Genomic DNA, 15967 nt, shown 5'->3' with positions numbered 1-15967 from the left:
AGCCTTTTTGGCTGGTCTACCATCATGGTTTCTGTTACTTTACACCCAGGCAGTCAGTAAACCTGCTACCTAAAGCATGCAATTGATTGAATCTCATCCTCAAATTGAGCAGGTCTGATATTACTACACCTGTAGTTATGCTTTATTTATTCCATTAGAGGGGAAGCATTATATTTAGTATTCACAGGGCAGTTTTAGAGAAATGAAACCATGTTATTTTACAGTTAAATCTCTAATTTCAAAGACTTAAAGGCATTTATCAAGTTTGGAAAAAGAGTTTTTTCCACTGTCCTTTTATTTCATTTGGACTGAACGGATTTTCTAAACTTGACAGCAGGCTTGGAACAAATGAGTTTACAAGACTATCTATTTCGTATCTAACCTCACTTAATGGTTAAAAAGTTTGAGAAATTGAGATTGAAAAATTCAAAGTAATTAAGCAGAATGAAGCCGTAAAAGATCAAAAATTGGAAAAATTATTTTAAATAGCTGCTAACAAAACACTCCCAATTTTGGGTGTATAAGTTTGAAGCATAAATATTGAACAGTGCAAACCATAGAGGTTTTAAAATTAGGAAGTACCTAGATAGGGGTTGTCTTTGAGTTGGAAATAAGAATCTCACCAGAACGTCCCAGTGCAAGCAGATTTGATGGAAATGGAGTTTCTGACATCAGATCTCGCAGAGGGAGAGCGGTTGCTGCTTCATCATATTCAATAGAACTGAAGTCGATTCCACATCTGTAAAATAATCAAAAAATATTGTATTTTCTTTTTCTACATGTGGGGCAAAGGAAGTTGTACTGGTTCAAGAACTTGATCTCTGTAGATCCAATTAAGTTTCAAATGGTCAAACGGCTACTCTAGATTTACGCAAGGCGATCCACATGATACTGTTTCCACATGTCACAAAAATCAACAAAGCAACACAAATCAGACCTATAAAAAGGCTTAAACTGTTTAACAGACCCCTGCTATAGTGTCCAGAAAAGGCAAGATATCTATACAAATGTGGCTTTACGAATAGTAAGCCATGCCATAGAAAATTATTGGACATTAAGCATATTGGCTTTCAGAAAGCATTTAATGCTGACTTTACGCCTTTAGCTGATTTGCAAGGTCACAAAATTCAAGGTGAAAGTGTGAATTACAGAACTAATTATAAATGATAATGGCTCTGAACTGGGCCGCAATGGTGCCCCGTCTCCTTTGAGCATTTACTAATGATCTCACGAACATCAATGATCTTTAAGGCACTGTTGGTAAAATATTTTAGTTTGTGGAAGGCAAAAGTTGTACACGACAGAAAATTCAATATTTCAAAACTTCATAATTTGAAGAGACTGCCAGACACTTGACTACTGGGTAAATCGGTAAATACCACAGCACGATAAATAAACTTTGGCATACTCACTGATTAAACACTGTAAACAACATCACATTGTGGACACAATTTTCCAGCACTTTACACAACCTCAGGACATTGTAAACAATTCAGAGTCTTGGTAACTGTTACAATTTAAGGAGGCAAGGCAGTCTCTCTGCACATGACAAGATCCCACAAACAGCACTCCGATAATTGACCAGATAATCTGATATAGATATGCTGGTTGAGGGGATAAATGTTGGCCAGGACACCCAGAAGACTTCCCTGCTCTTCTTTGACCAGTGCTGTGAGATATTTCACACTCACTTGAAATGGCAAAGAGTTGGAGCAGAGTGACGACAGCTCTGACAAACTCTCACTTATGCACTGAAGCATTAACCTATTGGTTACACAAATTTCCCATATGGGATTTGACCCAAAAGCCTTCTTCTAAAAGGTCTTAGAAGAGCGATACCACTGACATACTGCTGCCGTTTTAGCCCATGCTAAAAGCACTCATCTCACGTTGGACTACATAGGATATATGGCACAGAAACAGGCCACTTGACACAAACAGTTCATGCCTGTTTATGCTCCACTTGAGCCTTCTCCCATCATTTCCCACCTAGATCTACCATTGTAACCATCCATTCCTTTCTCCTTCAAATACTTGTCTGGTTTCCCTATAAATACAGCTACGCTATTCACTTCAGCCACTTGCTGTGCTCCCGATTTCCACATTCTTATCACTCTTTAGGTGAAGAGGTTTCTCTGAATTCCTTAATGGGTTTCTTGGCGACTATTTTATATCCATGGTCTCTAGTCATTGCGCTTCCTCACATCTCTCTGTATCCACGCTATCAAACTTTTCATAATTTTAAAGACCTCTATTAATTCAAGAGGAAACATCCATCCTGTCAATCCTTTCTTGATATGTATTCCCTTACATTTCTTCTCTGCAACCTCTCCAATGCCTTTATATCCTTCTAAACTGTCAATATTCACATTATCTTGGATTAGAAAGACAGTTTTAGTTACTTCTTGGGTCAGTACTCCTAGCTGAGTCACAGGGATCAGCTCAGACCAAGATACCCTTCAATATAGAGTATAAATCCTACCAGCTACCATTAACGGATCCATCTATTTCTTAAATTAGTCTCTGGGCCTCATTCACCTTTGTTAGCAGCTTTCCAGTAGTAAAGGAGCTCCAAGGTAGTGCAGAAGAACAGGCTTATTATCCTCGCCACAGTCCAGGCCTATTATAGGAAGCCCCAGCACCACATTTGTTGAGAGGAGATACCTCAAACTAAAACCTTCCAAGTCTGTATGATTCAGCTACTCAATTAATAAACCTACTGAACTATTGGGGAATTGTGGATGTGTCCGAGGGGGAATTTTGTGCTGTATAATAGTTCGATGAATCAGCAATTACGGCATCAAATGCTCTGGCTCACCAGGAACACAATAGATGTGAATTTTAAAAAGTTGTTGACCGCCCTGGCAGACGTTAGTCTCCTATTACGGCAAAAGCTCTTACAGATAATCACGAAGATGGATAAAGATGAGGAAACTGAGTTTGCTTTGTAGTAAGACTTTAAAATAATAAAAGAAACATAGACAAGAGATATGCAACTGATATGCTAATCAGGCAAGAAATTAGAAGTCTTGCATCAGGGAGTTTATTTGGTTGAGAAGGAACTTAGTCTAAGCCAGTTGAGACATTTGGATAATATGATTTGTCAGAATAACTAATGGGCATTAAAAACAGTTTGTAACTGATAATTGAACTTCAACTTCACCCTGGTTTATACCTCAGTATTCCTGTTGTAAGAGCAGTGGAAGCAGCTCGCCATAGCAATCTAAGTGATTCGGGTCCTCTTCTCTTCTGTCTGATTAGTGGTGAAATTTCATACATGTCAACAAACTCTGTGCTACAAAAAACAGATAAAAAAGGTTCAAGTGGTTAAGAATAAAATGTAGAATTCAACTCACCCTAGTATAGTCAATGTTTCCCATCCAGTTGCAGAAACACTAGTTAAATTAAACTTGTGCCCCTCTCCAGTCTCTACACCTCCCACCAGCGTACTTCCTTTAAACTAGCCATCTGTCACATTTTATTTCTTGGTGAAAATGTTCCATTTTACTCCATATGAAATCCGACAATGCTTTGATAACAAACTTCTCATCCTTGTGCTCAAAACCCTTGTCCCTCCCAGCCTCTGTAATCCTCTCCAGCTCTACAACTCTGCGCCTCTCTGAGTCTGACCCGATGTACACCTGATTCCTTTTCTTCCACCATTGGTGACTGTGCCTTCAGCAGCCTAGGCCTTAAGCTCTGAAATTCCTTCCCTAATCCTCATCACCTTTCTATGCCTCTCTCCTTCTTTAAGTCGTTCCTTAAAACCTACCAATTTAGTGGACCACTTTATGTTGACTCCTCAATTACCCCTGTGGAAAGAATCCTGAATTCTGTGGAGCCTGAACATTTGATTAGCAAATTTCAGATCCAGCATTAGCACGTTGGGTGCTTTGCAGTCTTGGGAAAAGGACTTGGAAATCAATATTGAAGAGGAGAGATGGGGGTAATTTATGGGACTGTAGTAGTAAAGTTTGCTTGCCATAAAATGAAGGCGGGCCAGTCCCTCGAACTGAGCCCCTACTGCCCAGCCCAAGCTTCCCTGACCCCCACCTCGCCCTTGGCACCCTGGAGGAAAGTGTAGAGGGGATACTCGCCCCCTTGCCAACCTGAATGCCAGGTTGGCACTGCCAAGTGGTAGGGCCTGAAGGGAGAGGGGGGCTTTGCAGCGATCTGGGGAGGGGAGTGCAGCAGCATTCTGAGATTGGGGCGTCTTTTAGAAACAGTGCTCCGATCTCGGAGGTGCGAGACTTGTCAGAGAGATTAGGTCCCATCCTTCTCGGGTCCATCGAGTGCCCAGTGTGCCACTGAGTGGCCCTGAAACTCTGATCCTGCGTAAATTAATTTCTAAGTGCCATTGAATGGCATGTCAGGTTTGCTTCGAGCACCAGCAGGAATCACTCTGGTTTTTCAGTTGCAACATATAGTCTGTAACAGGAGAATCGCGCCTCTGGTGACTAATCCGGTGTTCCTGATTCTGGGTCATCCGGATTGGAGAATTACTGATTCTAACAGAATAAAGGCTGTACAATATGCTGACCATTGCATGCTTCTGGATCAGTGACAAATATTCTTAAATCCAGATTTGGCATAGGCTAATTATGGAATGCATCCCGATAGAATTCCTGACCTCTGCGATCTGTTCGAAGTTTGATGCATCCTGTAAAGTATGGGACCCCTATCTAAAATTCATAGGCTCCACATTGGCTGACTTACTCCTGTTGGTATTTCCATGAGCTACTGCATTTCAGTTTGCTCGTCTCGACATCGCAATACATAAAGGCAAGCATCCGGAACTGTTCTTCCTTTCTCACACTCAATTTGTTGATCCATTGTTGAATTGATCCATTATATAAACCAAAGGCATCGGTTTCTTAAGTATACTGTCATGAATTTATCCTGTCTTGCTTATTCCTATGTTTGCTATAACAATTTCTGTTCTAAACCTGATTTTGTTTGTTATTTTGTTGCGTTTATTGTAAAACAAATGGAAAAACATGATAGTTTTTTTTTAAAGAAACTACCAAATTGACCAAGCTTTTGGTTCCCCCACTCTTTTGCCCGGTGTCAAATTTAATCGGAAATGCTCTTCTGAAGTAGACGAGCACATTTCACTTCATCAAAGGTGCTACATAAATGCAAGCTGTTGTTGAAAAACTCCCCCTTAACTTCACTTACTGATACCCTGATTGCACAATTGCATTTAACTCATTAATTCTAAATAGAACATTTGCATTCAACTTAAGGCAATCTCAGAAACTTACCTTTTGAATTATACAAAAACTAAATGGGCCAGTCTATTCAAATCATATGCCCTGTCACAGCAAAAGTTTATTTTTTTCAGTTTGTTTTTTGAAAGGACAATAAAAATTGCACTGACTTCTTTTCACACCATTTGATTATTTTTCTTTCAAGACTTTAAAAGGTTTAAAAGCATCAGACACCTCCTGCACTTCAAGTCTTACTTTTTAAAATAAATGGTGACTTGTCAATTGCCCCATTGAAGCAAAATAGAATACTTATGAAAAGAAAAAGCTAATTTATTGGAACATGCAAAGTGAGATGTGCAAACAAAGTGTGCAATTTCTGCCATAGTCGCTTCATCATTTTACAATGTACAAATGAAGCAGACCGAGAACACCAGCAGGCTTCATGTATTAGAAAAACAAGTTTTACACGATTAACACACCTTAAAAAGTGTTTAGAAGCCTTAGCAGGCAAGACTATTCTCTTTAACTCTATAGTTTTGCAACTTCAATAAGCTGAGTAACCTTAACTTAGCAATGAGATTTACCAGTCTTCAGCCTGGGAATGGGACATCTCCGACTTCTCATATTGAGGACAGAAACTGTTGAGATCATTCCTCACACACAGCTGGTAACATGTTTTTCTGTTGATCTATTGAGGCAAAAGGGTAACTTTGTGAAAAAAAAAGCAAATTTATTGTAACTTGGAAGTGAGATGTGCAAATACACAAAGCAAACTAGCTTTTCTTCACACATTCGAAAAAATTATAGAATGGCGAGACCAGATTGCAATGTGCCAACCGTCCCCTTTATGAGCCAAAGTCAACTTTCAAACTCTCTATCCATGGTGCTCACACAGCAGTTACTAAAACACGGTTTCTGGCTGCGAGATGAAATTGCCCCATAAAGCATAGTGACTTGCCTCCACTGCACACACTAAGAAACAACATGCATGTATACAAAAAGTGAGCTGTGATGTAACAGTTATGTGATATGCAGCGAGCAATGAGCTTTCTGATCGAATCTGACATGTGGCAGGAAATAGCTACAGGGAAAACAGTAGTCCTTTGTATAGGATGTTCGGCAATTTGGATTTTTCAAAAGCATTTAATAAGGTGCCACACAAGAAGTCATTACATTAAACCTGGACTCGGGATTGGAGTATTAGTATGCGTTGCATATTAGTAAATGGACAGGAAACAGAGATTATGGATAAACTGGATATTTTTAGGTTGAGAGGCTGTATGTAACTACCAGGGTACCACGATGACCTGTAAATAACTGAGGCCAAGGTACTATCTATATTAATGACTTGGATGAGGTGACTGAGGTTGCTGACGATACAAAGCGAGGTAAGAAAGGTAATTGGTGAAGTTGCAAAGAGGCAGCCTAGGGATGTAGACAGGTTGGATGAGTGAACAAGTGCACTGCAGATGGAATACAATTAGGCAAAGTGCAAAGTTATCTAGTTTGGTAGGATAAGTAAAAAACAGTGCATTTTTTTGAATTGGGAGAAATTGGGAAATATTTGCATTCAGAATGACTTTTATAGGAATCACAGAAAATTAACATTTAGATGCAGCAAGCAATTAGGGAGACAAATATGTAACAGAACTTTCTTATAAGGGATTGGAGCAGAAGAGTAAAGATGTATTTTTACAATAATAGAGCATTGGCGAGGTCACAGCTGGAGTAGTGCGTGCAGTCTTGGTCCCCTTACCTAAGGAAGGACATAGGGGGAGTGCAGTGAAGTTTCACTGGGCTGGTTCTTGGGATGAGCGGACTGTCCTAAGAGAAAAGATTGAGTAGGCTAGGCCTGTATTCCCTGTAGTTTAGAAGAATGAGAGGTGATCACATTAAAATTTGTAAGAACTTGACAGGACAGATGCTGAGAAACTGTTTCAATGGACTGCAGAATCTAGCACACAGGGTCAGTCTCAGAAAAAGGAATTGGCTATTTAAAATCGAAATGGGGACAACTTTCTTCATTTAAAAAAATTAATTAAAAATGTTAAACAATAATTTGTCTTCCTCCTATTAATTTATGTTTCTCAAAGTTAAATTACATTGATACTAGTGCAATAGGTTCTGTCAGACTGTTGTAAAAACACAATTAGTTCACTAATGTCCCTTAGGATAGAAAACCAGTGGTCCCTATAGGTCTGACCTATGTATCACTCCACCAAACATCAACATGGTTGTGTCTTACATGCCCTCTGAAGTAACCTCTTTGTGTTGCTGGAACTTGCTGATGCAATGGTTTAAGAAGATGGCCAACCACCAATTTATCCGGGCAACTAGGACTTGGCAATTAAATGGCAGCATTGCCAGTGATCCCCGAGAATATAAAAATAAAACTTTCAAAAATGCACCAAGAGCATTTAAAATGACACCGAACACTGTTATTTAAAATAAAGCGCCAGCTTTGGAATCAGCAAGTGTGACTACTTGACAGTATTTATTATTTAGTAGCACCAATTATGCTTGTCCTGCAACATGTCTTGACAAACTGCTCCTGCAGCATGCATTGAAACCAAGGTATTGAGGTATTGTTACAGGAATTTTACAGGGATATTCAATGGATTTGTAGGGACAATCTTATTTTTGGAGAACATCAACATCCTTCATTTGCAATCTATTGTGTAACTGTACAAAACAGCAGATAGGAAATTATACCAGATAGTCAGTACATGAAAGTAAATATGCTCATTGTATCCTTATTATAATAGGTGGCTCGACAGGGAAGTGATGCACCCAAATATTTTTTTAATGTTGTGTAATGTGAAAGTACCTTTGGGAAATGGGTGCTTATAAATGGGTGTGTATATAAGTATCTTTAGTGAGTATCTTTAAGAAATGGGTGTTTAATTACTGCAGTGATGTCAGAGAGTGGGTGGAGCTGGGCTGTCTGTCAGATTTTTACTTTTGTTTTAGGCTGTTTGCTGCAGGGTGTGTTTTAGTTTCGTTTTCAGAGCTGGATAGCTTCAGTCACAGCCAGAAGGTGTATTAGATTCTCTCTCTATAATCTAAAGACTGTAAGTCGATCCTGGTGATTTAAAACTAATAACAGTAGTGATTTCAACCTGATGTGCTTCTGGTAAAAGCTGTTTTAAGTCTTTTGTATGTTAAAAGGAAAGCTTAAAGGATTACTTAGTGTTGTATTCTTTGGGGGTTGTATTTGAATTAATGGTTGCTAAAATGTTCCCTGTATGTTTTAAAAAGGTTAACTTGAGTTCATAGAAGAAACATTGTTTTGCTTTAAAAAATACTTTTCCATTTCTGCTGTACCACTCCTGTAGAGTGGGCCGTGTGCTCCCCATACCACAATCTAGTTAAAGTTGTGGGTCAGGTGAACTCCATGATACACTTTGGGGTTTTCTAAACCCTGGCCCATAACAAATTGGGGGCTCGTCCAGGATAAAAGTCTATCTAATGGATTGACATAGTGAACTTAAAGATAGTGAGGGGTGAGCATATTGTGGTTGCTTTTCAGGTGTGGTATTTTAGTTTAAGTGGGGAGTGTGTTGTGGACAATGGCTCTTTCAGACGCTCTGAAGCTTTTGGGGGTGGAGACGGTCACACGCAGTACCTTACGGACAGAGAGGAAAAGCAGACTGTTAGATTTGGCAAAAACATTGCAGTTAACATTACCTGACAAAATGCGAAAAGATGAGGCAATTATGGCGGTAGCTAAGCATTTGAAGTTGCCTGAGATACAGTTTGACTCATTGGAAATGGCAAAAATTCAGTTACAAATTAAAGAAATGGAACCTGAGAAAGAATTAAAGCAGCTTGAATACGAAAGAGCGAGAGAGGAAAAAGAAAGAGAAAGAGCAAGAGAGAGAGAGAGAAGGAAAACAGAAAGAATAGCCTAGGCAGACCAAAAAGAAAGAGAAAGGGAGATATAGATCAGATAAAAAGATAAATGGCAGATGATTATGAATTAGTTCATAAATCAAACTTGGTTTCTGACATCAGTTTCAGCCTGTGAGGGATAGAAACGGGGAAATGAGAAATACTCAAGTGGTAAAGGTAAAGGTGATCTGATCGGAGATAATAAGGAGAGTGTACCTCAGATTAAAAAAGAAATCCAGGAGGGTGGAAGAGACATGAAAAGTTTCAAATGTTTTCACTGTAATAAACTAGGCCATGCGAGGTCTTGCACTTTGGAAAAAAGAATAGAGGCATGGACTATTTTCTAAACGGTGACAAAATTCATAATGCTGAAGTGCAAAGGGACTTGGGAGTCCTAGTCCAGGATTCTCTAAAGGTAAACTTGCAGGTTGAGTCCGTAATTAAGAAAGCAAATGCAATGTTGGCATTTATCTCAAGAGGCTTGGAATATAAAAGCAGGGATGCACTTCTGAAGCTTTATAAAGCATTAGTTAGGCCCCATTTAGAATACTGTGAGCAATTTTGGGCCCCACACCTCAGGAAGGGCATACTGGCACTGGAGCGGGTCCAGCGGAGATTCACACGGATGATCCCAGGAATGGTAGGCCTAACATACAATGAACGTCTGAGGATCCTGGGATTATATTCATTGGAGTTTAGGAGGTTGAGGGGAGATCTAATAGAAACTTACAAGATAATGAATGGCTTAGATAGGGTGGATGTAGGGAAGTTTTTTCCATTAGCAGGGGAGACTAGGACCCGGGGGCACAGCCTTAGAATAAAAGGGAGTTACTTTAGAACAGAGAGGAGGAGAAATTTCTTCAGCCAGAGTGGTGGGTCTGTGGAATTCATTGCCACAGAGGGCGGTGGAGGCCGGGACGTTGGGTGTCTTTAAGACAGAAGTTGATAAATTCTTGATTTCTCGAGGAATTAAGGGCTATGGAGAGAGAGCGGGTAAATGGAGTTGAAATCAGCCATGATTTAATGGTGGAGTGGACTCGATGGGCCGAATGGCCTTACTTCCGCTCCTATGTCATATGGTCTAAAGGAAAGCCCAAGTGAAGCGAAGGAGGTGCAAAAGATTGTACAGCCTGATCAAGAGGTGATTGATAAGAAGGTGCCAGATCTCATTAAAGAATTTACTTTTGTGGGTAAAATTTACTCATGTGTATCAGGAGGAGCAGGTAAAGAAGTCACAATTTTTAGACATACGGGAGCTAGTCAATCTTTAATGGTAAGAGATGAAGAGTTATGTAGTTTGGGAAGAATATTGCCAGAAAAGGTGGTAATATGTGGAATTCAGGGTGAGGGGGTCAGCGTTCCATTATATAAGGTAAGGTTGGAAAGTCCAGTGAAGAGTGGTGAAGTGGTAGTCGGAAACTATCTTGTCCAGGAATACAGTTTATCTTGGGTAATGATATAGCTGGATCGCAGGAAGTGATGCCTACTGTGGCTGATAAGCCAGTGTAAAATCAGACAACTGAAGTGTTGAAGGACGAATATCCTGGGATTTCTCCGGATTGTGTGGTAACAAGGTCGCAAAGTCACAGGTTAAGACAAGAGGAGGAATCAAAGAGTGAAGATGAGATTGAAGTGCAATTATCAGAAACAATTTTTGATCAGATGGTTGAAAAAGAACAAGAACAGGTGGAGGATGAGGCGAATATTGTTTGTTCAGGAAAATTGGCGGAGTTACAACAGAAAGATGTAGAAATAAAACGGATGTATCAGAAAGCATAGACGGAAGAGGAATCAGAGTGCATACCAGAGTGTTCTTCCAGTAAAAGTGATGTCTTGATGAGAAAATGGAGACCTTTACATATGCAGGCAGATGAAAAGTGGGCAGATGTTCATCAAGTAGTATTGCCGGTAGGGTATAGAAAGGAGGTGTTGCGAGTTGCACATTAGGTACCAGTGGGAGGTCATTTGGGGATAAGGAAAACTCAAGCTAAAATCCAGAAACATTTTTATTGGCCTGGACTACATAAAGATGTAGTTAAATTTTGTCAATCATGTCACACATGTCAAGTGATAGAGAAACCTCAAGCAGTGACAAAAACCAGCGCCCTTAATACCCATTCCAGCATTTGAGGAACCTTTTACAAGGGTCCTAATTGATTGAGTAGGACCGCGTCCTAAAACAAAAAGTGGGAATCAATATCTTTTGACGATAATGGATGTCTACTAGATTTCCAGAGGCCATTCAAGTACGTAATATTACAGCTAAAAAGATTGTGGAGGAGTTACTTGAATTCTTTACTAGATATGGACTACCCACAGAAATACAATCAGATCAAGGATCAAATTTTACCTCGAGGTTATTCAAAGAAGTTATGGATAGCTTAGAATAAAACAATTTAAATAAACTGCGTACCATCCAGAATCGCAGGGAGCGTTAGAAAGGTATCAGACATTAAAGACAATGTTGAGGGCTTATTGTCACGATTATCCAGAGGATTGGGATAAAGGAATTCCATTCGTACTGTTTGCAATTAGGGATGCACTTAATGAGTCAACCAAATCTAGTACTTTTGAACTAATTTTTGGTCATGACGTAAGAGAACTACTTTAATTGGTTAAGGAAATATTGGTGAGTGAGAAATCGGAAATTACATTACTGGATTACGTGTCAAATTTCAGGGAACGATTAAATTGGCTGGAGAATATTTAAAAGTTGCACAAAATGTGATGAAACGGGTAGCGGACAAGAAATCCAAAGTTTGTAGTTTGCCAGTGGAAATACTTGGCGCGATTCTCTCTCCCCCCACCCCCCCCCCCCCCACACCGGGTGTGAGAATCACGGGGGCGCGGCCCCGACCCCCTCACGCGATTCTCCCCCTGAAACCAGCGCTGCGCTATTTGCACCGGGCCGCTCGGAGAATCGCCGCAAAAGGCAAGCAGCAATTCTCCGGCCCAGATGGGCCTAGCGGCCGCTACGACATAACAGGTCGATGGATGATGTTGTCTATATGGACTTCAGTAAGGCCTTTGACAAGGTCCCTCATGGTAGACTAGTACAAAAGGTGAAGTTATACGGGATCAGGGGTGAGCTGGCAAGGTGGATACAGAACTGGCTAGGTCATAGAAGGCAGAGAGTAGCAATGGTAGGGTGCTTTTCTGATTGGAGGGCTGTGACTCGTGGTATTCCGCAGGGATCAGTGCTGGGACCTTTTGCTGTTCGTAGTATATATGAATGATTTGGAGGAAAATGTAACTGGTCTGATTAGTAAGTTTGTGGACGACACAAAGGTTGGTGGAATTGGGGATAGCGATGAGGACTGTCAGAGGATACAGCAGGATTTAGATTGTTTGGAGACTTGGGCGGAGAGATGGCAGATGGAGTTTAATCCGGACAAATGTGAGGCAATGCATTTTGGAAGGTCTAATGCAGGTAGGGAATATACAGTGAATGGTAGAACCCTCAAGAGTATTGAAAGTCAAAGAGATCTAGGAGTACAGGTCCACAGGTCACTGAAAGGGGCAACACAGGTGGAGAAGGTAGTCGAGAAGGCATACGGCATGCTTGCCTTCATTGGCCAGGGCATTGAGTATAAGAATTGGCAAGTCATGTTGCAGCTGTATAGAACCTTAATTAGGCCACACTTGGAGTATAGTGTTCAATTCTGGTCGCCACACTACCAGAAGGATGTGGAGGCTTTAGAGAGGGTGCAGAAGAGATTTACCAGAATGTTGCCTGGTATGGAGGGCATTAGCTATGAGGAGCGGTTGAATAAACTTGGTTTGTTCTCACTGGAACGAAGGAGGTTGAGGGGCGACCTGATAGAGGTCTACAAAATTATGAGGGGCATAGACAGAGTGGATAGTCAGAGGCTTTTCCCTGGGGTAGGGGGGTCAATTACTAGGGGGCATAGGTTTAAGGTGAGAGGGGCAAGGTTTAGAGTAGATGTACAAGGCAAGTTTTTTTACGCAGAGGGTAGTGGGTGCCTGGAACCCGCTACCGGAGGAGGTGGTGGAAGCAGGGCCGATAGTGACATTTAAGGCGCATCTTGACAAATACATGAATAGGATGGGAATAGAGGGATACGGACCCAGGAAGTGTAGAAGATTGTAGTTTAGTCGGGCAGCATGGTCGGCACGGGCTTGGAGGGCCGAAGGGCCTGTTCCTGTGCTGTACATTTCTTTGTTCCCGCCGTCCACCCTTGATCGCTGCCGGCGGGAACTCTGCGGGAACGCTGGGGGGGCGGGTGGCCTTTTGGGGGGGGGGGGGAAGAGGGGAGCTCCTTCACCTGGGGGAGAGGGGGGCCTCCGAAGGGGTCTGGCCCGTGATCGGGACCCACCGATCGGCGGGCCGGCCTTTCCCCTCCCGGGCCTACCTCCTTCCACGCGCGGCCGCAGAACACCGGCGCCATGTTGGTGAGGGGCTGGCACGCGTAAGAAGTTCCCCGCGCATGCGCATGATGGCGTGGCCCAACAGCGCATGCGCAGGATTGGGCTGCCCCAACTGCGCATGCGCAGGATTGGGCTGCCCCAACTGCGCATGCGCAGGATTGGGCTGCCCCAACTGCGCATGCGCGGGTTGGCGTGGCGCCCATTTGGCGCCACGTAAGGATGCTGAAGTGGCGTGAACCGCTCCAGCGCCCTGCTGGCCCCCTGTGGGGGCCTGAATAGGTTGTGCCTGGGCCCTGTGCGCACCGTCGTAAAACGCGACGGCGTTCACGACGGCGCGGGCACTTGGTCCGCACCGCGGAAAATCGCCCCCAAAGTTTTAATATTGTTACCAGTGGTAGGTGAACCTTTAAAAGCTAGGTTGTGTGGACCATATCAGATTGAAAGGAAATTAAGTGAGGTGAATTATGTGGTAAAAACACCAGATAGAAGGAAAACTCACCGAGTGTGTCATGTGAATATGCTTAAAAGGTACTTTGAAAGGGAAGGAGAGAAAAAGGAGGAGGTTTTAATGATTCTAACTCAAAGTGACAAACCAAATCCAGATGACTGTGAATTTGACATACCTCAAATTAAATTGGAAAACGAGGATCTTCTTAAAAATTGGGATAAATTGTTGAGTTACCTTCCAGAGGAAAAACGAACTGACCTGAAAGAGTTATTGATATCACATGGGCAAGTGTGTGGAGATAAATTGGGAAGTACTGAAATGGCTATACATGATGTAGATGTGGGAAAGGCTGTTCCGATCAAACAACATCCATACAGACTTAACCCTTTAAAATTGGCACAGAGATTGAGAGTATGCTTAAAGATGGCATAATTGAAGTGGGTTGCAGCCAATGGAGCTCACCCATAGTGATGGTGCCTAAACCAGACAGTACCCATCAGTTGTGTGTGGACTATAGAAAGGTTAATGCAGTTACAAGAATGGACTCTTATCCTATCTCACGATTGGAGGATTGCATTGAGAAAGTGGGACAATCAGCTTTTCTTTCCAAACTGGATTTACTTAAAGTTTACTGGCAGGTACCTTTATCCGAAAGGGCGAAGGAGATTTCAGCTTTTGTGACTCCAGATGGTATATACCAATTCCAAGTTATGCCATTTGGCATGAAAAACACACCAGCCACATTTCAACGGTTAACTAACAAATTTGTTTCAGGATTACCCAATTGTGCGGTATACATCGACAATCTGGTAATTTTCAGCCAGACATGGAAAGAATATTTACAACATCTGATTAGTTATTCGATCGAACTCAGGAGGCGGGTTTGGTGATAAACCTAGCCAAAAGTGAATTTGGAAAAGCCCACGTCACTTTCCTTGAGGAGTTTACGATACCCTCAAGACGAAGGGAAATAATGTGAGTTCTTGGCATGAGTGGATTTGATCGAACATTTGTGCAAAGGTTTTATAGCGTGATTGCTCCACTGACGGACTTGCTGAAGAAGCGTAACAAATTCCAGTGGACAGCGGAGTGTCAACAGGCATTTGACTGACTGAAAGCTGTGATAACCAATGCTCCTGTGTTGGAGAATTACAAGGAACTCTGTGATCAGATTGAACTAAAGTATCTGACTTTAAAGAGAAATGCCGAGGCGTAGAGAAATGGACGGATCGTGCAGAGACCTTCTTGTTCAAAGAGACTGTCAATCGAGAAGGATTTCAGTTGGAAGAAGACGGGGGAAAAAACGACTATATTATTATACCTGTTTGCGTGTTTGTTTTTTGAAACGAAAAAGTATATTAACTGTGTGCATTTTTTAAAGGATAGTGAAAAGGTGAAAAATGAAACAATCTTAAAGTTGATGGGGTTGTATATTTCGTGGGGGGAGGTGGCATGTTTGAGTACCTTTGAGAAATGGGTGTTTATAAATGGGTGTGTGTATAAGTATCTGAAGTGAGAGCACCTTTAAGAAATGTGTGTTTATTACTGCAGTGATGTCAGAGAGATTGTGGAGCTGGGCTGTCTGTCCGCTTTTTACTTCCGTTTTATGCTGTTTGCTGCAGGGTGTGTTTTAGTTTAGTTTTCAGAGCTGGATAGCTGCAGTCACAGCCAGAAGGTGTATTAGCGTCTCTCTGTAATCTAAAGACTCTAAATCGATCCTGGTGATTTAAAACTAATAACAGTAGTGACTTTAACCTGATGTGCTTCTGGTAAAAGGTGTTTTAAGTCTTATGGATTTTAAAAGGAAAGCTTAAAGGATTACTTAGTGTTGTATTCTTTGGGGGTTTTATTTGAATTAATGGTTGCTAAAATGTTCACTGTATGTTTTAAAAAGGTTAACTTGAGTTCATCGAATAAACATTGTTTTGCTTTAAAAAAATACTTTTCCATTTTTGCTGTACCATATCTGTGAAGTGTGCTCCCCATACCACAATCCAGTAAAAGTTGTGAGACAGGTGAACTCCATGAT

General features: G+C 41.5%; 1 protein-coding gene across 5 annotated transcripts in view; it reads right to left on the bottom strand.

Annotated features, from left to right (window-relative positions):
* scaf11 (SR-related CTD-associated factor 11) overlaps positions 1 to 15967 on the bottom strand; it is a 112943-nt gene that overhangs the window by 39577 nt on the left and 57399 nt on the right. For 4 of the 5 annotated variants that reach the window (XM_072485056.1, XM_072485058.1, XM_072485057.1 and 1 more), the window contains 3 exons: positions 5795 to 5898; positions 3176 to 3295; positions 624 to 739 (listed from right to left, as the gene is read on the bottom strand). In XM_072485056.1, the coding sequence (XP_072341157.1) occupies positions 624 to 739; positions 3176 to 3295; positions 5795 to 5898 (340 nt within the window). Of the gene's footprint in view, positions 1 to 582; positions 740 to 3175; positions 3296 to 5794; positions 5899 to 15967 lie in introns of those variants that run through there. The other variant, XM_072485061.1, reaches the window with a different exon arrangement.

Source organism: Scyliorhinus torazame, chromosome 19 (genome assembly GCF_047496885.1).
Source record: "Scyliorhinus torazame isolate Kashiwa2021f chromosome 19, sScyTor2.1, whole genome shotgun sequence".
Taxonomy (NCBI): domain Eukaryota; kingdom Metazoa; phylum Chordata; class Chondrichthyes; order Carcharhiniformes; family Scyliorhinidae; genus Scyliorhinus; species Scyliorhinus torazame.
Note: the sequence above shows the minus strand (reverse complement) of the source record. Positions and strands in the feature narration are given on the sequence as shown.